This window comes from Salmo trutta, chromosome 35, assembly GCF_901001165.1.
Source record: "Salmo trutta chromosome 35, fSalTru1.1, whole genome shotgun sequence".
NCBI lineage: Eukaryota > Metazoa > Chordata > Actinopteri > Salmoniformes > Salmonidae > Salmo > Salmo trutta.
Window position 1 is genome coordinate 31864244 of NC_042991.1, and position 25656 is coordinate 31889899.

General features: G+C 41.2%; 1 protein-coding gene across 1 annotated transcript; it reads right to left on the reverse strand.

The window, feature by feature from the left end:
• Positions 1-4044: 4044 nt before the first annotated feature.
• Positions 4045-24661, reverse strand: LOC115175078 (cytoglobin-2-like). The gene is made up of 6 exons (XM_029734250.1): positions 24531-24661; positions 24273-24448; positions 13247-13354; positions 11391-11511; positions 10902-10982; positions 4045-4263 (listed from the first exon to the last, which is right to left on the reverse strand). Exons 2-6 carry the CDS (start codon positions 24431-24433, stop codon positions 4141-4143), a joined length of 594 nt encoding a protein of 197 aa, XP_029590110.1. The 5' UTR covers positions 24434-24448; positions 24531-24661; the 3' UTR covers positions 4045-4140.
• Between the last annotated feature and the right edge of the window lie 995 nt (positions 24662-25656).

Here is a 25656-nt window from a genome sequence, read left to right on the forward strand (position 1 = left end):
AGAATCAAAGTGGGGACCAACTCCATATTAATGCCCATCATTTTGGAATGAGATGTTCGACAAGCAGGTATCCACATACTTTTGGTCATGTAGTGTATTTGCAAGCTTTAGGTTAGGTAACTTAGCTAGCTAGCTAGCTAGTCAATGTTAGAAACCTAGCTAGCTTGCTAGCGTGATAGCTATTCCAAACAAAATGCAACAGATTGCATGGAAAGTCTATTCTGTAGAATGTGCTATGGTAACTAGCTAGCCTAGTTGGTAGGCCTAAAAAAAACACCAGCTAACGTTTGCTAGCTAGCTAGCTAACCACAGTTAGCCAGAGCAATATATGGCTAGGTAGCTGGAAAATTCTAGCTAGATAGCTAACTTCCTATGCTAAATCATCCAGCAGAATGAATGTATTCCCCCCGAAAAAAACTAAACAGACGGCATGGAAAACTTACTTTCTCTGTCCTGTCTTGACCTTTTTGTGTCATCTACAACACTTACTTTCTTTCGCGCCAATCTATCATGTCTTGATTTTGCACACTGTCCTTCTCGACCCCGTTCTTTTACAAAGTGACATTTGAGGTCATCGTTATTTCAAGTGTGTTGTGCAGATGGTCAGACATTAAGCCTTAATTCCAATGCATCACATCCAAAACTGAGAATGTTCTTCAACAGTGCAAGGTTACAGGAAGAATAAGTCTTATGGCCATTTTAAGTGCATTTATAAACCATTATTCAACCAATCTCACAATTTTAACCATAACACATTATTCATGTGTCTAAAAATGTTTAATAGGTGGTTAAAGCAATTGACCCAAATACACATGTGAAATACACAGGAAAAATATTTAGCAATTACATTTTTTTTTTATGTGAACCGTTTGTGAAGCTGTTTTTGCCATTGCGCTCATAAGCTTCCATGATTTTAAAACAAAAGCTTGACCTGGTCCTGGGAATCAGATTCCGTGTACAGAAAGAGCAAATTGGAGTAGGGCTTTAAATTCTACGTCATCCTATTTAACCGATTACGAAGGTATGTATAATTAACATTATCAGCCAACTAGCTAGCTAGCTAGGCTAGCTCAGTACTTGCCAGAAGCGACAGCGTTAGTCAGCTAGCTAAACCAGTAAACAAAACAACCAAAGTTAACTTACTACCTGGCGATGTAAGCAGAGTTGTGTCAATGAGGTGATCGGTTCTCAGTTGGCTAACACATATCATGTTTATGCAGGCTGTAACATGGTGTTTGGATGCTATCGGCAGTGGTGTAAACTAAAGTACCGGGTACTTAAAAATGGACTACAGGATCTTAAGCACAACAAATGGGTAACATACAGTATAGCACAAATTGGATTTATGACATGTTAAACGAATCGCACAAACCCAAAATTATTATTATTTTTCTTGCAGGACGAAACATATCATACGACATGGATGACGTAGGACACAATTTGATGATGTAGTGCACAAAAAACGGGAACCACTTTTTGGCTCATGAGCAACACTTTCAAAACTACTGGCTGAAATTATACAAATCTTTAAGTACTACTTAAGTAGTTTACAACCTTTACTTTTCATCCTCTATAGTTTTAAAGAAAATAATGTACTCTATGGTGCACTAGTGTGTTACTTCTCCGACTTGGACTTCCAGAAACGTAAAAAATTAGGGAAAGGTTGTCAGAACGGGTAATGTACTGTATATAAGTAAACATTAATTACAGGTAATTACTCCTCAAGATACACTTCATTTTAACTAGCTAACTCCTGTGTAACAACTAGTAATTTGTATGTATTAAGGATCCCATACTCTTCCTGGGGTGCAGCAACATTAAGGCAGTTCTATACAATTACAAATATTACATGACATTTACATTTCATAACACTTTTCACAACACATTAAGTGTGTGCCCTCAGGCCACTACTCTACTATCACATATCTACAATACAAAATCCATGTGTACGTGTGTGTGGAGTGCGTGTGTAATTACTTTGTACTTTGGCAAACATTACATGTGCTTTGAAATAGTGTCTTATTCCTCATCTGCGATGACACTAGTAGTCGTATTAAATCTGTTATCGTAAACTCAACCAAGTTAACCCAGATGGTACGCTATATTTTGGGGGCACGTGCTAGCAACAACGTTGACTGGAGATATATTTTGAAAAGTGCACATTTAAGTAATTAGAGCCTATTGAGCATAGGCTATAATCTCTCAGACACCCAACGCATCCATTTGGAATTATCATCCTAGAGCTCTGACTTCTCCAACCTGAAGATCACTGATGTCACAAATTTTCCCAGTTTGAGCTTGTTTTTTATTAATTCCTAGTTGTCTTGAAAGCACCATTTATCAGACATCTGGGTCATATTCATTAGGCAGCAAATGGCAGAAAACAGACTGAAATATGCAGGGATTGCCTGGGACTTGTCCAATAGGAAACACTAATTTTCATTTTTCATTGCGAAACATTTCAAAACGTTTTCTATTGGATGCCCTAATGAATACGCCCCTGGTAGTGTTGGCCTATGCTTTACTTGAGTCTTAATGAATCCATATACAGTGCATTCGGAAAGTATTCAGACCCCTTGACCTTTTCCAAATTTTGTTACATTACAGCTTTATTTTAAAATGGATTTAATCGTTTTTTACACCCTCATCCATCTACACACAATAGCCCATAGAATGTTCTGCAAATATATTAAAAATAATAAACTAATACATTTACATAGGCATTCAGACCCTTTACTCAGTACTTTGTTGAAGCACCTTTGGCAGCAATTACACCCTTGTTCTTGGTTATGACACTACAAGCTTGGCACAGCTGTATTAGGGGAGCTTCTCCCATTCTTCTACGCAGATCCTCTCAAGCTCTGTCAGGTTGGATGGGGAACGTTGCTGCACAGCTATTTTCAAGTCTCTCCAGAGATGTTTGATTGGCTTCAAGTCCGGGCTCTGGCTGGGCCACTCAAGGACATTTAGAGACTTGTCCCGAAGCCACTCCTGTGTTGTCTTGGCTGTGTGCTTAGGGTTGTTGTCCTGTTGGAAGGTGAACCTTCGCCCCAGTCTGAGGTCCTGAGCGCTCTGGAGCAGGTTTTCATCAAGGATCTCTCTGTACTTTGCTCCGTTCATCTTTCCCTCGATCCTGGCTAGTCATCCAGTCCCTGCCGCTGAAAAACATAACCACAGCATGATGCTGTCACCACCATGCTTCACAGTTGGGATGATGCCAGGTTTCCTCCAAACGTGATGCTTGGCATTCAGGCCAAAGAGTTTTATATTGGTTTCGTCAGACCAGAGAATCTTGTTTCACATTATCTGAGAGTCCTTTAGGTGCCTTTTGGCAAACCCCAGCAGGCTGTCATGTGCCTTTTACTGAGGAGTGGCTTCCGTCTGGCCACTCTACCATAAAGGCCTGATTGGTGGAGTGCTGCAGAGATGGTTGTCCTTCTGGAAGGTTCTCCAATCTCCACAGAGGAACTCTGGAGCTCTGTCAGAGTGACCATCGGGTTTCTTGGTCACCTCCCAGACTAAGGCCCTTCTCCCCCGATTGCTCAGTTTGGCCGGGCGGTCAGCTCTATGAAGAGTTTTGGTTGTTCCAAACTTCTTCCATTAAAGAATGATGGAGGTCACTGTGTTCTTGGGGTCTTTTAAAGCTTTTTTGGTACCCTTCCCCTGATCTGTGCCTAAAGACAGTCCTGTCTCGGAGCTCTACGAACAATTCCTTCGACCTCATGGCTTGGTTTTTGCTCTGACATGCACTGTTAACTGTGAGACCTTATATAGACAGGTGTGTGTCTTTCTAAATCATGTCCAATCAATTGAATTTACCACAGGTGGACTTCAATTTGTAGAAGCATCTCAAGGATGATCAATGGAAACAGGATACACCTGAGCTCAATTTCGAGTCTCATAGCAAAGGGTCTGAATACTTATGTAAAGGTATTTCTGTTTTACTAAATACATTTTCACAAAGTTCTATACCTGTTTATGCTTTGTCCTTATGGGGTATTGTGTGCAGATTGATGAGATGTTTTTATTTATTTAATCCATTGTATAATAAGGCTGTAAGGTAACATAATGCGGGAAAAGGCAAGGGGTCTGAATACTTTCCGAATGCACTGTACAAGTTGACTGGAGAGTAGGCTGCTCCTAGATGACATTGAGCCTCTTCTCTGGTCTCTCTCTACTGGTGTTGGCCATGGTGGTCCTCTGGTTCTTCTCCTCTTCCACATAGCCTTGCTTCATGATACTGGTGATGTACAGGAACAACGTCTGTGGGACAACATGAAGGTCAACACATAAGACATGGAATAGACATCTACTGCTCTATTATAGGGTGGTACTAGGTACTAGGGGGTACTTGGCCTATCCACAAGGGGTACTTGAGAAGACTCATGAGACCATAGGTTTACTGATAAAATACACATGAGGGGTTACTTCAGGTGTACTCTGGGCAGAGCAAAATTCAGTTGGTGGTACAGTAACCGAAAAAGGTTGGGAACCACTGGTATAGAGTATACACGGCAGTCCTTTTGAGATGTCTGAATGAATTTCAGTCAAAAACTGAACATCTCTCTGTTGTCCCATTAGCACAGCACAACACTGAATATGCTCAGGGCTTACAGTTTTTCCCCCGGATGTTCCTGGTGCTCTTGTTAATGGAGAAAAAAAAAACTTAGAAAGCCTTTTACTTAGTGAATAACAACACATAAAAATAAAACATCATACTGGCAACATGTTTTCAGCACAACTCTGCTGGATTTCAAATGTGCCCTTTTAGCTAAATGCCAAGCTGATAAAGGGCCTATCCTGGAGATATAAGCATGAGCTCAGCCTATTCAAGATATTACACTATACACAACATGCAACAATTTCAAAGATTTTACATATAAGGAAATCAGTCAATTGAAATAAATAAATTAGGCCCTAATCTATTGATTTCACATGACTGGGAATACAGATATGCATTTGTTGGTCACAGATGCCTTACAAAAGGTAGAGGCATGGATCAGAAAACCAGTCAGTATCTGGTGTGACCCCCATTTGCCTCATGCAGCGTGACACATCTCCTTCACATTGAGTTGATCAGGCTGTTGATTGTGGAATGTTGTCCCACTACTCTTCAATGGATATGTGAAGTTGCTAAATAGTGGCAGGAACTGGAACACACTGTCGTCTACGTCGACCCAGAGCATCCCAAACATGCTCAATGGGTGACATGTCTGGGGAGTATGCAGGCCACGGAAGAACTGGGACATTTTCAGCTCCCAGGAATTGTGTAGAGATCCTTGCAACACGGGGCCTTGCATTATCATGCTGAAACATGAGGTGATGGCAGTGGATGAATGGCAAGAAAATGGGCCTTAGGATCTCATCGCGGTATCTCAAATTGCCATCGATAAAATGCAATTGTGTTCGTTGTCCGTAGCATATGCCTGCCCATACCATAACCCCACCACCACCATAGGGCACTCTGTTCACAACGTTGACATCAGCAAACCGCTCACCCACACGATGCCATACATGCTGTCTGTCATCTGCCCGGTACAGTTGAAATCCGGATTAATCCGTGAAGAGCACACTTCTCCAGCGTGCCAGTGGCCATCGAAGGTGAGCATTTGCCCACTGAAGTCGGTTATGACGCCGAACTGTTGTCAGGTCAAGACCCTGGTGAGGATGATGAGCTGACAGATGAGCTTCCCTGAGACAGTTTCTGACAGTTTGTGCAGAAATTCTTCAGTTGTGCAAACCCACAGTTTCATCAGCTGTCCGAGTGGTTGGTCTCAGACGATGCTGGATGTGGAGGTCCTGGGCTGGCGTGGTTACACTTGGTCTGCAGTTTTGAGGCCGGTTGGACGTACTGTCAAATTCTCTAAAACAACGAGTCATCATGCCAATTGCTCACTCACTCAAAACTTGAGCCATCTGTGGCATTGTGTTGTGTGACAAAACTGCACATTTTAAAATATTATTTTATTGTTCCCAGCACAAGGTGCACCTGTGTAATGATAAATCTGCTTAATCGGCTTCTTGATATGTCACACCTGTCAGGTGGATGGATTATCTTTGCAAAGGAGAAATGCTCACTAACAGGGATGTAAACAAATTTGTGAACAACATTTGAGAGAAATAAGCTTTTTGTGCGTATGGAACATTTCTGGGATATTTTATTTCAGCTCATGAAACATGGGACCAACACTTTACCTGTTGAGTTTATATTTTTGTTCAGTGTAATTGTGTTACTAAGTGGTGTCTTTCTGTCTCTATTTCATTGGTTGAGACAAGAACCAGTACAGTACAAGATTCAGTCTCAAGTGCTAATTGAAATGCCTATCTTGTATAATTTCATCCATCATTCCCTAGCCTAAAGCCATTCAGGCCCAGGTGTTTTGTGATAGGACATTTCCTGATCCAAGGCCGTGTCTAGACTTGACAGTTCATACAGCTTTAGTATTCTGATCATAGAGTTCTGTTCATGGAATTCCAAACGCGTCATGCATCTACACCGACATTTAGATGTGTTCACAGTGTGTCTGGATTCTCTTTTCCCGCTCTATATTCAAATGCCAGAATGTATTTTACAAATGGTGGGATAGGTCAATATGATAGTAACACAACAACAACTGACGCCAGTAGCTAACTACTGTAGCTAACTAGCCAGCTAGCCTCTGTAGCTAGCCAGCAAGCTTTCAAGGAACGCTAAAGAGATTGCAAACGGGTTAGCCTAACTCTACCCAAACAAAAAAACATTTTTCTAAATACAGCATTAGCTAGCTGGCTAGCATGTATGAGGCCAGCAAACAATTTCCTCACACGCTAGGAACATATTTCCTTCAATGTTACAATAAAAAAGTGCCTTTCAGTCCCAAAAAACAAGTTTTTAGGAGACTTGTGCGAGGAGTGCTGATGACGCGGCCCACTGCGAGCAAGCAATGCAGATGTAGAAGCACAGTGGCTAGGAAAAACTCCATAAAAAGGCAGGAACCTACAAAGAAACCTAGAGAGGAACCAGGCTCTGAGGGGTGGCCAGTCCTCTTCTGCCTGGTGGAGATTATAAGAGTACATGGCCATTAAGGCCAGATAGATCTTCAAGATGTTCAAATGTTCATAGATGACCAGCAGGGTTAAATAACAAATTCACACACAATGCATCCCTCACCATCCCTAGACCTAAACACAAACAGACCACAAAGCAACTTTTGTGCATCTCCTGTCTTTTCAATGCGATCTTCGTATTCTCATGGCAGAAGTCGCATGTAAGCGTCAAGTGTAGACACGACCACAGTGGTGTACATTTTTGCTATTAATGTGTTACATCTGGTAAATAGCTTACAAAGGTGACATTGTATGCCTATGAGTCTAAGTGGTGAAACATTTTTCTCATAGTGAGTTGCGTTTGGTAAATGGATATGGAAAAAAGGAGATAGCTAAAGTAGATAACTGTGGGCCTACAACCATATTCACATCAGAGTTTAATAGCGGGAACCGGGCTACGGAGAAACCTGTTTCCTGAGATAAATAATTGAGAGAAACCGGTAAATTATAATTAATTATTTCTATGAACAGTGTGTCGTGAAATGGAACTGTTAAATTATATGTAATGTTTTAATCTTGCTTCCCTACTACAGCCGTCTCTGATCTGCTAATCATCAACGCTCATTCCTTTACAATTCTGCTGTATGGCAAAGCATCACTAAAAGAAATGCCACCGAGGCAGAATGCAAAATCTACAAGGGCACAATAACATGTTCCGGCGGTTCGACGAAGTGTAGGATTGATCTGACATGCAGGCCAACACCCCCAACATAGTGAGTGAGGTAAGTGCAGAGAGGGGGATTCAGCAGATCGTTTTTTTAGCTTGCGCTACAGACGGCTATATCGGTCCGCTAATACAGGAGCAGTGCACTACTTTTGTGAGAACATTTGTTTATTTTTTTGGTGATTATTCAGGGGGGTTTGCAACATGTTTCATGATGTTACACTAACAAAAGCAAGCACACAGCAGGTTTAGATTCAAGTGCAATTGATCAGCCCCAGCACTATCCACAGTGCTGAATCTCTGCTACTATTAGCTTATGTGTTTTTAATTTTAAAAATTTTACCAGGCAAGTCAGTTAAGAACAAATTGTTATTTTCAATGACAGCCTAGGGACAGTGGGTTAACTGCCTTGTTCAGGGGCAGAACGACATATTTTTACCTTGTCAGCTCAGGGATTCGATCTTGCAACCTTTCGATTACTAGTCCAACACGCTAACCACTAGGCTACCCTGTCGCCCCGTTTGATTATCAGAGAATCAGATGTTCCCTTTGACAAAGTCACCACAATAAGCAGGTTATCATAAAGTAAAAACACAACCTTCCCTAATTCCCCCGATAGCCAGGTGCAAGGGGAGAGAATAAGACCAAGGTGATTTCAGTCAAAGGTAGGCTAAAACTAATCACATTTTCACTTAACTGTAATAATATTACACCAGTTGACCAACAGTGCTTCATAGGCCATACATTAAAGTAGGCTACATCAACAAAATGTGTGGTGAGATTGAGAGAACTTTGAGTAACTTGCAACAATTTCAACAAGAAACCATTACATTAATGTGTATATTTATCCATTTACAGTGGTATTTAAAACAAACAAAAAAATTAACTAGGCAAGTCAGTTAAGAACAAATGTTTATTTACAATAACGGCCTACCCCAGGCAAACCCTAACGACGCTGGGCCAATTGTGCACCGCCCTATGGCACTCCCAATTATAGCAGGTTGTGATACAGCCTAGAATCAAACCAGGGTCTGTAGTGACACCTCCAGCACTGAGATGAAGTGCCTTAGACTGCTGCGCTGCTCAGGAGCCAAGTATAATCATGTCTGATTTTTTAAATTGTTTTATTTATATTATGTGCTTTTAAATAGCACTTCCGGTTTGAACAGGAATACTGGGAAGGAAATGTGTAGATTTTCAGGAAAATGTTAAACCCTTATTCACAATTCACATTGCCTACAATTTATGTAGTCAATACACTAGAGGTCACTGTCATACTGTATGTCTTGCCTGTTCTGTTTAAAAGTGCAATATGCAGAAACTCCACCATTTCCTGGTTGCAAAAATGGTGTAAAGAATCATTGAACCATCTAAACCGTTATTTTCAATAACCCAAAAAGATTGTATTTTCAGCTGTTTGAAGCTGGTGTACAAAATGGAATGTAAAAGATGCAAAAACAAAATGTAAGAATGGGAAGCATAGAAATAGAGGACATAGAACATATACCACTTCTTAGACTTTCTTTCAATGAGAATGGCAGATCTATAACTCACATTCTATGTGAATTTGGTCTAGTTGCCCAAAAAGTTAACCATTGCAGCATTAAATTATACTATTGCATTTTCAACAAGCACCACAGCTCTTCAGAGTATATACTTAGCACTGTAAGATGGTGGGCCGATGGCACATGAATTCAGCAATCAACCAGTTTGAAATGTTTTCTGGATGTATTGCGTAGATTGCTTTGAGTCTTTTCCTACAAATGTGCTGAAAAGCAGGTGTGTATTCCACAGGAGGTTAGTGGCACCTTAAATGGGAAAGACGGGTTTGTGGTAATGGCTGGAGCCGTAGGGGTGGAATGGTAACAAACACATGGTTTGTATGTGTTTGATGCCATTCCATTTGCTCCATTCCAGCCTTCCCTGTAGCTCAGTTGGTAGAGCATGGCGTTTGCAACGCCAGGGTTGTGGGTTCGATTCCCACGGGGGGCCAGCACAGAGAAAAAAAAAAAAGAAAAAAAAAATGTATGAAATGTATGCATTCACTACTGTAAGTCGCTCTGGATAAGAGCGTCTGCTAAATGACAAAAAAAAAAAAAAAAAAAAAATATTATTACTAGCTGTCCTCCCCTGAGCAGCCTCTACTGGTGTATTCACTAGGAACCAAACGGAAGCAAACAGGTCGAAATGGGGAGGGACCTATCTGTCCAATAAGAAACTCTTGTTTTCCATTGCAAAATGTTTGGCTACAGTTTTCTGCTGTGTGCACTAATAAATACACCCATGCTCATGAATTCTGATCAAATAGAAATTAGTTTAATATTCTTTTTACTTAAATTGTTGCCACAATTATGGAAATGTTCACTCCTAATATAACACATTTTAAGCAGGAGTCATTTTTTTGCCAATGCTGCTTGGAAAAACTAGTGATTCATTAAAGTCAAATAAATTAAAAGGTATCTATTAATGCCTATTCTTTCATCAGGTGAAAGTACCAGAGATGCATTTACCACTATATTCGACAACTACCTACATGTCAAGAACCACTGTTGCAATGCTACTGAATTACCCATAATCCAGTATAAATAGTTAGCAAAGAATTGTGTAATATTTCATATTTTTAAAAGGGCAATCTGGCACTCAAACAACCACAAAGCCGACACCCTGCCACTTTTTTGAGTAAACGGCTGAGAGATAGAGCTGAAGAAATAAGCTATGTATGCAAGGACAGACGATCCATGCAATCAAAATTATAGCTTTAAACACTTAATTACATGTCATTTAATAGGATCTCTATGGTTTAAACCCATTTTAAAGCTATAGTCTTCACAATTACATTGTTTACAAATTGAGTAAAGCAAGCTTATATTTTGGGTTCTGATGGGGTACGACAGTTGAACTAAGCCTATGAGGCATGGATATGTTATATTTTTTCAAGAATCAATGGCTATATAAACTGTATTTAATTGAAAAGTCCAAAACTGCATGTCCCAATCCCAGATGGACCTTTTAAGGCCTTATAAAGTAGTGTTACACTGTTTTAACCGTTAAATAGCTTCTCCACAGAGATAAAGGAACAGACGGGCGGCTCATGGTCATCGTCACACCATGGTTGCTAGCTGGGATGGGAATGTTCCCATCAACTGTTTACCTTCCAAGCCTCCTCCACTTCTGGGGTCCAGTTGTCCTTCAGGATTGGCTGGACGGCTCGAATAAACTCTGCCCCCACGTACTGGAATAAACCCAAAGGACATAATTAGGGCCCTGGAAGGTCATAAATGTTTGATAAACAGAGAGCAATAGACTCGGAATTATCTGATGATCCAACATCCAGCAAAATAACAAGCCAGATTTTCCATTACGTTATCATGCAGTTATTATCTAGACAGAGAAGATTAAAGCTGGATGGATTCCAAGAATATCTCCACACATCCCTAGTCCTGTAGTGATGATTGTTCCGTGAAAGTCCACGCTCTGTTGTTAAGCAAAGGTAGTACTGGAACCGTATTTTCTAGTCATGGAATATTTTGAGTGCTGATCCAGGATTAGTTTTGCCTTTAAGATCGTAAATGAACAAGATCACATGGACAAGATTACATTAGCCAGAAAACCTACAGAGTAGGACAGACTGAACACCTACCATGTAGTACTTCGGAGGGGAGTTGTAACGATAGTGGCTTTTGCCCAGATCTAGGATCAGTTGGTCCAGTCGTTCCATCTGATTAAGTCTGGCCACGCTTTTCTCAATGAAGTGCATTATCCTTCAAGACATGGAACAAAACGTCATTGTCAGAGGTAGACAGGATCAGATGTAGAAAGGCAGACACTAACACAGTCGAACCGTGACATCGGTCAATGCAAAGTAGCAAGCTTCTGTGTTGTTAGCTAAAGGGAAATTTATGGAAGGGGGAATGAGACATCTGTTTAGTTTTATGACATTAGCAACTGATTGACTAGCGCGGACACTCATGTGTTTGTGTTCCTGAAGGCACCAAGAGTACCTCATGATAATGCTGGTCAGGTTAGAGGCACCATGCTCTCCAGCAGTTACAACTAAATAAGTAAATACACAGTACACATGTCTAGGTTGTAAGATAAAGACTTGAATGTAGCTAGTTACATGCCCCCCCCCCCCCCACGCTAGCACCACGCTTCAACTAATCGAGCCATCGGAAATATTTCATCATCAGAAGATCTCAAGGAACTCTTCAGTACCCATGCCACCAAGTTATAGTCTGAGTACTTTAGAATAGACAGTCAAGGAAAGAAGACATTTTTCTACCTCAGTGAAAGAAAGAGACCAGAGAGCCTTTAAAAATATGTCATACTGAGAAGCAACTGAAGTTGAAGCAGGAGGTAGCAAACGTAGCTTTCAACAGTGTGTGTTCAGTCCCATTCCGAGGCACCCTGTTGCTGAATTAATAGCCACAACCATCACTGCAGCTTAATTAGCTCTAGCGCCATGAGCTTTAGAAGGCGAGGTGGGTTGTGGGTCGCTGTGAGGGAACGTAGACAACAGACACTGAGTTAAATGTTTCCTTTTTGCCAGGGCTGCAGCAGGTATAAGACAAGTGATATCAATCCACTCACATTCACCTCAAGAACAGGCAGATTAAATTAGATTTAGATTAAAAGTTTAATAGTCACATGTACATGGTTGTAGGTGTACTGTAATTACACTGTACAGTGAAAATCTCAGAGGGGGGAGTGGTGGGGATTAATATTCCAATTGTTCTGCCTGGGTTTATGAAGTATTGCACGAAACAAGTAATGCAATTTGAGGAAAAACGCTAGAAAAAAACACTAGAAAAAGTAGAAACCTGCAATGTTTTGTATGAGCTCGAGGCGTCATCCGTCAGCGCCATTTTACCAATTTGTTTGAGGAAACCGGCTGACGTATTATGCCTGACGATGACGACACTCAAAGCTGCATGAGATTATACTAGTTATACTACATTGGAAACTTGGCTGTCACGTGAATGCATAGTAAGGTATTCTGTGCATGTGGGTCTGTGGAGTGCCATCTCATATTCAAATTTTTGGTTTGTACATTGTTGTATTATAAATGTGTGTGACTGTCCTTGTCTATCAGTGTATTTGTTGCTTGTCATGTTCTGTGTTGTTTGTGGACCCCAGGAAGAATAGCTGCTGCCTCTGCAAAAGCTAATGGGGATCCCAATACACAACAAACAAACAAACAGCTGTGCTTCCTAGACCCAACCTTATTCATTTATTCTACCAAAAAAATGTAATCTCTTGGTGCAACTCACGCCATCTCTGAATCTAGCTGGCTGTGTTGTCAGTGTACCAAGACAATAAGAAATAAGGGGCCCACCATCCTCACAGCTTCTGCACTGGCGTCTCTGGATGTGCTCAGAGCTTATCTGGGAGCTGACAAGTGGGTGATGATGAGAGGGTGAGAGGAGGAGGTAGAATGGCAGGAGGGAGAAAGGAGATAGAAGGAGGTTGAGGGAGGAGGCGAAGGGTGTCACTGACCGTAGGCCGTGAGTTTGTAGCTCCTTGTTGTTCCGCAGCCTCTCCAAGTCTTCCACGTCTCGGAACAGGAAGAAAACGTCTTTGCATTCTGGATGGGTCTCAAACAACCTGTTACCATGACAACGGGCACTACTTGTGAGCACACTCGAGGTCGCAATTTAATAGATTCACAAACATCGCTCTGTAGGCTATTAACACACAGTGGAGAAAATACAGATTTTGTTCTTTATGGGTTTCAAATGCACAACTGCGCTTTGGAAGCGATGTCCAATCTATGTTTTATCATTGGTTTAATCTGTTTTATCGTGTGGTTAATCTATGTTTTATCATGGGGCTAATCTATGTTTTATCACGGGGTTAATCTATGTTTTATGGGGTTAATTTGTGTTTTATCATGTGGTTAATAATAGTGAATAATAATAATATACTGTGTGTGTGTATATATAGAAATATATATTGTTCTGTAACAGTAGATAGATAGATAGATAGATAGATAGATAGATAGATAGATAGATAGATAGATAGATAGATAGATAGATAGTCTATTCTTGTTCTGAGAAATGAAGGCTGCTCTATGCGAGAAGTTGCCAAGAAACTGAAGATCTCGTACAACATTGTGTACTACTCCCTTCACAGAACAGCGCAAACTGTCTCTAACCAGAATAGAAAGAGGAGTGGGAGGCCCCGGTGCACAACTGAGCAAGAAGACAAGTACATTAGAGTGTCTAGTTTGAGAAACAGATGCCTCACAAGTCCTCAACTGGCAGCATCATTAAATAGTACCCACAAAACACCAGTCTTAACATCAACAGTAAAGAGGCGACTCCGGGATGCTAGCATTCTAGGCAGAGTTTCTCTGTCCAGTGTCTGTGTTCTTTTGCCCATCTTAATCTTTGATTTTTATTGGCCAGTCTGAGATATGGCTTTTTCTTTGCAACTCTGCCTTAAAGGCTAGTGCCGAATACAGTGAAATGCTTACTTACAAGCCCTTAACCAACAATGCTTTAAGAAGTTTTAAGAAAAATATGTGTTATGTAAAAAATGTAAAATAAAAGTGACAAATAGTTAAACAGCAGCAGTAAAGTAACAATAGCGAGGCTATATACATGGGGTACCAGTACAGAGTCAATGTGCAGCGGCACCGGTTAGTCGAGGTAATATGTACATTTAGGTAGAGTTAAAGTGACTATGCATAGATAATAAACAGAGTAGCAGCAGCGTAAAAGAGGGGTCTGGGTAGCCTTTTGATTAGCTGTTCAGGAGTCTTATGGCTTGGGGGTAAAAGCTGTTTAGAAGCCTCTTGGATCTAGACTTGGTGCTCCGGTACCGCTTGGCTGGAGTCTGACAATTTTTAGGACCTTCCTCTGACACCACCTGGTATAGAGGTGCTGAATAGCAGGAAGCTTGGACCCAGTGATGTACTGTGCCTTATGCACTGCCCTCTGTAGTGCCTTGCGGTCGGAGACCGAGCAGTCACCATACCATGCAGTGATGCAACCAGTCAGGATGCTTTCGATGGTGCAGCTGTAGAACCTTTTGAGGATCTGAGTGTGGCGGATGTGTTGTTACCTTCCCTTACCACCTGGGGGCGGCCCATCAGGAAGTCCAGGATCCAGTTGCAGAGGGAGATGTTTAGTCCCAGAGTCCTTAGCTTAGTGATGAGCTTTGAGGGCACTATGGTGTTGAATGCTGAGCTGTAGTCAATGAATAGCATTCTCCCATAGGTGTTCCTTTTGTCCAGGTGGGCAAGGCAGAGTTGAGTGCAATAGAGATTGCATCATCTGTTGATATGTTGGGGCGGTATGCAAATTGGAGTGGGTCTATGGTTTCTGGGATAATGGTGTTGATGTGAGCCATGACCAGCCTTTCAAAGCATTTCATGGCTACAGATGTGAGTGCTACGGGTCAGTAGTCATTTAGGCAGGTTACCTTAGTGTTCTTGGGCACAGGGACTAGTCATACAAGAGTGCCAATGTAACCCTCCGCCCCCTATAACATTGATTAATCATATCAATTTAAATTGGGTTATGGGGTTGGGTACACTTGTCGATGGTTTTGGGAGGAAAGGTCTGCCACAAACCTCATTATTAACCTGCACTTTTTTTTATCGTAGTTCAAATTCAAATGTAGCCTGGTCCAAGACTGGCCCTCAGTCTAGTTAAAATGTATTTCATATGGCAATTCATGGTCTTTATATTCTACATCTAATATTAAACACGTTTTTTTTAATAACAAAGAAATGCTCCAAATAGTGTGATCCTATATGAACACAATGTTGTTTGAAACACCAAATGGGCCAAAATGACACCCTCTTTTTAAAAAAAGCCCTCGCAGTTTACTATTATTGGAGCTTCTGAATGACATTGCTCAGCATCAACTTGACCCTACACAATCTTTCCATTCTCCTTGAACTAGAATAGGCCTGATTGTGCTGAAGAAAAGGCCCTTGGGTAAATCTTCTCTCATTATAGAGAAGCCCTGCTGTGCTGCGCTGTGAGGGCTGAAGCTGTAAAGGCCATGGTGGGCTTACCACCACCTTTCCTCTGCTAATGAACTCAAGCACGCCCTTCAGACCAAGCACGTCCTTCACACCAAGCATGCATGGAGTCACATTTGTTTGGTTACAAGATTCTATGACTGCGTAACAAATGGCACTCTATTCCCTACATAGTGCACTACTTTTGACAAATGGGGCTCTGGTCCCTATAGGTAATAGGTCGCCATTTGGAACGCACCCTAGGTGACTCATCCAGAGGTCTCATGATGATGGTAGAAGATCAGGTTAAGGTAAAAACAGATTGTTTCAAGTTCCTATTTTCCACGGACCTATTTATTTAAGTGTATTAATCTTCCGTATATGTTTTCTTCCCAGCCAGCAGTTTTTGGTAGGCAGCGTAACTATTGATTACATTAAGGGTGGCATTTGTCTTTGGTGATATAATGACAATATATGAGGCGAGGACCTTGGCTTGTCATGAATGAGTGATGAAGCTTAGCGCCTCTAAGACGTGGTATTTCTGAGGACCTCTTTCTGTTTGCAGCACTGTCAAAGAGTTTGTTACATCACTTCTGTTTGATCAGCATCACACAGGCCTCGGAACTCAATTACCCAGTAACCCCTCCTTCTTCCATTTTCGCAAACCCTTTGCAAGTACTCAATATTTCCTACCACTGCCTTTCTGGTAACTCTGGCCTCGGCAGATATCCAGGCTAACACCTCTCTTTTACCCGCTTTTAGCTTAACACAATAAAGCACAACTTTGCCATTGTTTACTTTTCAGCTTGAGAGAAAGTATCATATCCAGTTTTCACTTTGTCATGCATTGATGTAAATGGAAGACTTAAGTGAAACTTTAACTTTCACATATAGCCCATGTTACTTTTGGTTACACATCTTTGATTGGCTTCACAGATTACTTTTTTGGGGGGGGGGGGGAGAGAAGGAGCTGGTGTGAAAGTTGATAAGACTTAGGCATATCGCAGGTAAAGTTAGTTACGCAAAGTGGAAAAAGAGAAGGCAGCAAGAGCGAGCAGAAAAGCAATGGATGTTAAGATACAGCTGTTACTACTGTATTTCCATGGACTGGATCTGGCGCAGTGCCAAAACAAAGGCGTATGCTTGAGAAGAGAAAGCGACAAAGCAAGTTTAGCCTGATCCTTGGTTCGAGGTGTTCTTGTAGACATATAGGCCTAAGTGATCTACAAGTTAGCGAATGTGCCCTATCTATTTATGACAGAGGGGTTGAGGAGACAATAGACATTGTGTCACCTTACATTGCAGAATAGAATATCCAAAAACCATTGTGATAAATAAACATAGGCTATATAGTGTTTTGGGCTAATGTGAACACTGGCCAAAACATTAGGAACAACTGCTCTTTCCATGACGTAGACTGACCAGGTGAAAACTATGATCTCTTATTGATGTCACCTGTTAAATCTACTTCATTCAGTGTAGATGAAGGGGAGGAGACAGGTTAAAGAATGATTTTTAAGCATTGAGATGATTGAGACGTGGATTGCACAGGAGGTCGGTGGCACCTTAATTGGGGTGGACGGGCTCGTGGTAATGGATGGAGCGGGATCAGTGGAATGATGTCAAATACATTAAACATGTGGTTTCCATGTGTTTGATGCCATTCCATTTGCTCCGTTCTGGTAATGATTAATAGCTGTTCTCCTGTCAGTAACCTCCTGTGAGATGGTGTACTGTATGTGTGCCATTCAGAGGGTGAATGGGCAATACAAAAGATTGAAGTGCCTTTGAACAGGGGGATGGTAGTAGGTGCCAGGCACACCGGTTTGAGTCTGTCAAGAACTGCAACGCTTCTGGGTTTTTCACACTCAACAGTTTCCTGTGTATGTCAAGAATGGTCCACCACCCAAAGGACACCTTGTAGAGTCCATGCCCTGATGAATTGAAGCTGTTCTGAGGATAAAAAGGGGTGTAACTCAATGTGAGGAAGGTGTTCCTAATGTTTTGTACACTCAGTGTAAACCCAGTAATGCTCATAGAGGTTTATGGTATACGATCATTAAATAAAGAAAAGTTTAGCTCTTTACTCATTGGATAACTGTCCATTTAGCCCAGGGTTGCATCTCCAATTAGTTTATGGAATACAGATTTTTTTTCTACTTCAGGACACCAGAGTTTATGTGGGCAGAAAAATCCCCTGTGCTTGCAAAACCAAACTAACTGCTCCTCATCATAATGTTGCTCCATTTCTGTAAGAATTGTAGTAACGTATTCAAATTCTCTGCAGCACAAACATTCATCTGTCGGCATTGGAGTGCAACTGCCACAGCTGCACCACCAGTCTGTGTTGATCCTGGGGATGGGTTGGGGCTGTGGTCCAGCTGCTGCTGCGGCTTCGATGCCTAGAGCGGCCTCAATATGCCTCAATTCTTGGTCTGAATACTCAGGCTCAAATAAATACGGTTCGACGATAACTTCGAAGCCCCTCCAGTAGTTTTCTTCATCACTCGCGAGTATATCGTCGTCAGACATGTTTGTTGGTTGTTGTTTACTTTGTATAACTAATGGGTAACGCTGTCTTCACATCTCCGCTGAAAAAGAGTTACATCTGTGAATAAGGGAAGAACGTGCCATTTCCACGTAGCAGGGATTCCCCCGAGAGGGCCCATGCTCAGTCATTACCCATCTCCATGACTGCGGCATTTGGCTACATAAAATAATGATAGTTGCCAACAAGAATATTCCAGATTTCAGAGATACAGCAATTTTAACCTAGCTTATTTTTCAGCTGAAAACCGGATGTGGGAACTCCGCTCAGGAGTTTCTCTTATGACTGCTACGTTCAGTTATAAATTCACTGGCAACGTCACAAGTCACGTGACTCGTGACTCGTTTTTGCATCTGTTTTCGTACAGCACTACAGGGAGAGAGGAAGAGAGGGCAATCTCCACTGAACTAGTTTCAATTTATTGAATCACTTTGGATTTTCTGGATTTTGGGTAAACCTTCCCTTTAACAGTGTTTTTTATTCACACCTGTTTTGGTGTCCCTGTGAAGATTTGACTTAAAACCACACTGGGAGTCTCACTTTGAGTTGCTATATTTGATTCCTATTATATCTAAGACTAGAACGGTAAGTCATTTTGAATCTTCAATATATCACCTATACTGTCTGATATCAATGGATATCAGTACTTTTCAAAGTTTGAGAAATGGGAATTCTCAAAAAAGCCAAAGCCATTTTTTCCACTTCGCCCTCTCACTCATAATATTGTCCAATGTACCACATCTCAAGACAGTAGCCGAAATGACAATCTTTATTGCCGCATGTTGTCAGCGGCAACCCACCAACCAACCAATCTTTCAAGCTGCAATCTCTCGCCTCATAAAACGTCCAATTCCAATCCTCAACCTTCTGCAGTACACCTCTAACCCTCTACAGAATCCAGTATACACAAACACCACAACCCCCAATGTGTGGATGGATGGCTGTGTGATGTATAGCATGACACCTACCTATGGGTACATCACACTGGTGCCAAAAGAGGCTGTGGCGGCAGGCCCCATGCCACAGCTGACAGCTCGGTCCACAGACAGAGCCCATTAAAGGCCTAACTGATATGGCGAGGGCCCCTGATAAATAGCCTGTTAAATCCTTATCAGCACAACCTTCGTGTTTGGGGTTTAAATGGGCCTCAGAAGACGTTTATTGGTTGCGTTCCCTGTATCCTTTTTGCATTGATTGACTCATTAGGAACAGACAGACTATGTCCTGAATGGCAACCTCGTCCAGACATAGTGCACTACTTTTGTCCAGAGCACTTTATAAAGAATAGGGTGCCATTTGGGATACAGACAGACCTATGGTAAATGCTGAAAGGTAGAGAAAAGGGAGTGAAGATTTGCATATCAATGTTTTTTTTTTAAAGAGGGGGAGTGGGTTAGTTCTATTTTTAGTGGTACTTCAGTAGGGAGGGAGGTAGATTTCGGTTTGAGGATTGAAATTGGTAGTTTTATGAAGACAGAGATCATGGTTTAAATATGATAGGTTGTTTACCACTGACAACGTGACAGTGTAATACAGTCTAGAGATTTGCATTGTGATGTTGGACTTTGTCATCAAATATTTTGAAACGGACAATATGAATGAGAATATTCTGTTTGTGAACATGAAGGTATATAGATTTTAAATCTACTTGTTTAATTCAATTAAAGGAAGGGAGATTTATCTGTATAAATATCAAACCAGTAAACCAAAAAATGCACTTGATTTGCTAAACTTTTATAAACCATAATGAATCTCAGATAAGGAGTGCTGATCCAGGATCAAGTCCCTGCTGTCCATGTGATCTTATTCATTATGATCGAAAAGTTCTAATGGATCCTAGATCATCAGTCTACCCTGAGAATCTTTATGAATATGGGCCCAGGAAAACTCAGAAGGCAGCCACCAATTATTTGATTAGAATGTATTTTGATGCTTGCTTTTTGCCCCTGGCTCCTGCAATAAACAATATATTTTTGCATTTATTCCATCATAACTGAACATAATATTTGCATACCCTGAGCTATTGTAAACACGCACCTACTGTAGGTATTTTAACATAGGGGCACATAGGTGTTGGTAGAGAGGTAAAGGACACATAAAAAAAAATGCTTTAAGCAATTGCTGTACACCTGTTGTATTCAGCGCATGTCACAAATAACATTTGATTTTGTTTTAAATTAAGCTAACACCTACATTTATATGGAATTTTACCCACCTTCTGTAAGACATAAGCATGCTCTTATTTGAGCATGGTAAATTAATGTTTTCTATGCATCATGGCATTCAATCCATAACTCAATGGGATGCCACCAGTTAGACAGTGATTTTTTGACAACAAGACACTAGAACCATCTGAATATCACCTTTGACCCCAGGCCAAAAGTAAATGACCATGTTCAATTTCGACAGGGGCTGGGCAGTGGAGCATAGTAAAAATGTATGTTGCCAAGTTCTATTTTCAAATGTCCTCAGTGACAGATAAACAAATATATATTTTATCTACACTACATGACCAAATGTATGTGAACACTTGCTCGTTGACCATCTCATTCCAAAATGATGGGCATTAATATGGAGTTGATCCCCACTTTGCTGCTATAACAGCCTCCACTCTTCTGGGAAGGCTTTCCACTAGATGTTGGAACATTGCTGCAGGGACTTGTTTCCATTCAGCCATAAGAGCATTAGTGAGGTCGGTTACTGATGTTGGGCGATCAGGCCTGGCTCGCAGTTGGCGTTCCAATTCATCCTAAAGGTGTTCAATGGGGTTGAGCAGGCTAGTCAAGTTCTTCCACACTGATCTCGACAAACCATTTCTTCATGAACCTCACTTTGTGCACGGGGGCATTGTCATGCTGAAACAGGAAAGGGCCTTCCCCAAACTGTTGCCACAAAGTTGGAAGCACAGAATCGTCTAGAATGTCATTTTATGCTGTAGCATTAAGATTTTTCTTCACTGGAACTAAGGAGCCTAGCCTAAACCATGAAAAACTGGCCCAGACCACTATTCCTCCTCCACCAGTTGGCACTATGCATTGGGGCTGGTAGCGTTCTCCTGGCATCCGCCAAACCCAGATTCGTCCATCAGACTGCCAGATGGTGATGCATGATTCATCACTCCAGAGAACACATTTCCACTGCTCCAGAGTCCAATTGTGGCAAGCTTTACACCACTCCAGCCGACGCTTGGCTTTGAGCATGGTGATCTTAGGCTTGTGTGCGGCTGCTTGGCCATGGAAACCAATTTCCTGAAGCTCTCGACGAACAGTTCTTGTGCTGACGTTGTTTCCAGAGGCAGTTTGGAACTCGGTAGTAAGTGTTGCAACCTAGGACAGAAGATTTGTACGCGCTTCAGCACTCGGCGATCCCGTTCTGTGAGCTTGTGTAGCCTACCACTTTGCGGCTGAGCTGTTGTTGCTCCTAGACGTTTCACTTCGCAATAAAAGCACTTACAGTTGACCGGGGCAGCTCTAGCGGTGCAGAAATTTTACGAACGGACTTGTTGGAAAGATGGCATCCTATGACGGTGCCACGTTGAAAGTAACTGAGCTCTTCAGTTCGTGCCATTCTACTGCCAATGTTTGTCTATGGAGATTGCATGGCGGTGTGCTCAATTGTAGACACCTGTCAGCAACGGGTGTGGCTGAAATAGCCAAATCCACTAATTTGAGGGGGTGTCCACTTACTTTGGCCATGTAGAGTAAATGTTTCTATTTATTAAAACAACAACAATACAATACAATAAAAAAAGACAATACGAATGGCTGCTACCATCAGGGGTTGCTCTTGCCCCCACCCGCCCGAGACGCCGGAAGGGCGAAGCGAGCGCACCCATAACCACCAGGACCAGCACACACACCACTCACAGCGTGAAAACAAAACACACATAACTAAACACAAAACATACAATCATCTCATCTCCACCCTCACCCCTGATTGGAGGACCTCAAAATGTATACTGTGGATGTGTATGTATTTATTCCAACATTCATTAATTGCAACCATCAGACAGCTACAGATCAACCTATCTTTCCCAGTAAATCATCATTCTACCATTTATTCCTGCAATACATCCCTCCATTCTCCCATGGTGTGTCACGAAGGACTTGAACCTCCCCATATGCAACATTTCTGACCAAATGTCCCCAAAAATAAATAAACATTTAACCTAACAGCACAATGAGGTTTCATGATGACTGAGTGTGGTCCTTTAAATCCCACCGCAATACAGTTTGCAGATCCAACCGCACCCTGATATTATGGCATTTGTATTCGTATTTATTATGGATCCCCATTAGCTGCAGCCTTGGCAGCAGCTACTCTTCCTGGGGTCCGACAAAATTAAGGCAGTTATCATATTTTTTAAACATAACATTACATTCATTACAGAATTCACAACACACTACACTAAGTGTGTGCCCTAAGGCCCATACTCCACTACCACATATCTACAACACAAACTCCATGTGTACGTGTGTGTATAGTGTGTATGTTATCATGTGGGTATAGTGCGTATTATCATGTGTGTGTGTGTGTGTGTTTACATAACAACCACTCGTGAACCTGAATCCAAAACCAAGCAACTGATGAACAGTACTGATTCTGTTTCCTCGTGGCAGTCTGCACCGGTCTGACTGTTCAATGCCCGATATACTGAGCTAGTTTAAATTGAAAAGAAATGAAAAGATCAATTGTTGTCTTAAATATCAGTTTATAAACCCGATGCCAATCATGCCTTGTTATTGGGACATAAAAAAATCTGTTACCAACTATCTCTTTATGCGGCATACACTCTTAGAAAAATATATGCTATCTAGAAGCTAAAAGGGGTCTTCGACTGTCACCATAGGAGAACAATTTGAATAACCCTTTATGGTTCCGGGTAAAACGATTTTGGTTTCAGGTAGAACTATTTTGGGTTCTATATAGAACCCTTTCCACAGAAGGTTCTACATGAAACTGAAAATGGTTCTACCTGGAACCAAAAAGGGTTCTACTATGGGGACTATTTGTTCTATTTGGACCCCTTTTTTCTAAGACTGTAGGCCTAGTTGTCAAACCTTTTGACGTTAGTGAACATGATACATTTTATGATTTAGTCAATATTGGTCATTTTAAGCCATTTCTCATTTGTTATTGGTAGCAGACAAACTAGTTCATTTCTTTCTCTTGTAAGTAATTGCCTCGTCCATTTTTGTGGCAGAGGTGCGATGAGTTGGTTGTAATTTTGAATTGCGCCTACTTCTCCATACACCTTGATTAATTGCTTGTGTGACATCAATTTACGGTAGTTGTTTACAATGTCATTCATAAAGATGCTACCTTCGTTACACATTCTCTGCAACAAAATTGGTTTATCCTCCATCAGTACATTGGAGTTTAGCCATATGTTTGATGTAATATATATTCTGCCTCTTCCGGAGGATAACATTTCAATTGTAGGCAACTCTGTATGGCTTAATTTAAGAAGGAGGATACTTTAAACAGAGTTCCATTGTCAATCGACTGGGAATAGACAGTTAAATATTAGTTTTGTGTTCGTTTAAAGGTTGTGTGGACATGTAAGACTATTTCTCTATCCACGTATTTCATTAGACAGGGCTATGGTTGAAAATGATGTAGGCTATATAAATATAGGTTATAGGCTTCTAACATGGAAAATGTGACCAAAACACAAACGTTTGTGGAGGGCGTTGTATTTCCATTGTATACGATCATATACAATCACTTGATTTAATTTTGACAAGGCTATACGTTCTATACAATCACCAGTGAAGTGACACATTTACTGAAACACTCATGTTCATGACAAACAGTTCAATTACCTAGTAGAAGAGGGTTAGATTTCATGACTTGTATTAATCGAATCAATGTTTGACATTCGATTTAGTAATAGGGCTACGTTCATTTTGGCATGCTTTTAAATTCAGAATGACGCGTGCAATTTCTTAAAGCCTATGGAAACCAATTCAGCCAGTAGACTACAGTTAACATGTACTCACCCAACAAACATAATAATGCCAACTTTCGCGATGTTCTCTTGGATGACTTTCCATGTCTCTTTGATTATCTCCCTGTGCTCGTCAGTTAGATGCACAATGGGAACATCGTCCATCACGTCCCCGACTTGTTTTGGTGCCAAGCCTGATATTGCGCACCCCATCTCCGGCAAAAAAAACTAAACAATGACAAACGCGTGAAATTACAATCAAATAAGTAGGAACATTTTCAAATGATCACACTAAGTCGTGAAACCTCACATTTTACAGAAAGTATATGTTTTGCGCGTGGAGGGTCCTTGGTGATGGATTGAGTCGACTATCTGCGCGTCAGGCAGAACGCACTGACGACTGTCAAACAGAGTTCTGAAGATGTACTGTATGTTCGCTATAGACTATTGGCGCCGATGGGAGGGAGGGAATATCATTAACTATTTTGCTGCGCCATCCAACTCTTGGCCTGCTAAAGACCCTCCATTTACTATAGGCCTACTTGAACTTGAAGTATAATGACCCAAATAACTCGTAAAAGCAGGTATGTAAATGAGAGCTGAGTGTGGGGGGAGTATAGCGTAGTGTTTTTATTGTTTGTTCCACACAGCTCTTTTGAAAAACATGTTATTAATTTGTGTAGTGAGGTGCAAAATCACTCAAAACGGTACAATGGGATGAAGTTGACCTAGAGACTGACTAGATCAGTTTTGGGGGTTTCCCCTCAAATGGTTAGGTAAGGATATGGGGAGGGTAAGCTGATACTAGATCAGTGCTTATAAAACCAACTTCAATCTGCTAAATATTAAATACATGTAGGTGTGAATTGTTTTCACTGACCTGACTACAGTACATCCTTCCCGCTTTGTGGACCATGCTGGTGAGGGGTAGGCAGCCAAATTCAGTGAAGGTGCTCATGTACCTGCCTGGACATGAGAGCAGGTTACAAGTGACTAGGCTATTATGTCAGAAATGCATTGCATTCAAAGTCAGTTTGCTTTTCAGGTTATTTCTAGCCATCCATAAGCAGTTATTAATATATATATATATATATATATATATATATATATATATATATATATAAATATTTACAAAAAAGATGACCAGGTTAGTCTCATTAAGATTACAGATCTATTTAGCCTTTTCTTTGCCTGGTGCGCCAGTCCTAAATAGGAGCTATTTAGTCTTAGCCTGGTGCACCAGACCATATGGTACAATAGCAATGTGGCTACAGCATTTGACTTGTTAGCCAAACAAATTCATTCTCTTTACAACCTGGACCTGGAAGCCACTGCCTTTGTCAATCAAATCTGTATCATTTTAATTAAAATCTGAAACATATTTTGAATTGTAACAATGGTTAAAGGTACAATGCAGCTGCTTTTATCTCAATTTC

Coding starts and splice junctions, on each gene's coding strand:
- LOC115175078 (XM_029734250.1), bottom strand. CDS start 24,433: ATGGGGTGCGCAATATCAGGCTTGGCACCAAAACAAGTCGGGGACGTG. Junction 11,512..13,246: donor CTACAAACTCACGGCCTACG/GTCAGTGACACC, acceptor CATGTCTTGAAG/GATAATGCACTTCATTGAGA. Junction 10,983..11,390: donor CCCCTCCGAAGTACTACATG/GTAGGTGTTCAG, acceptor GGTTTATTCCAG/TACGTGGGGGCAGAGTTTAT.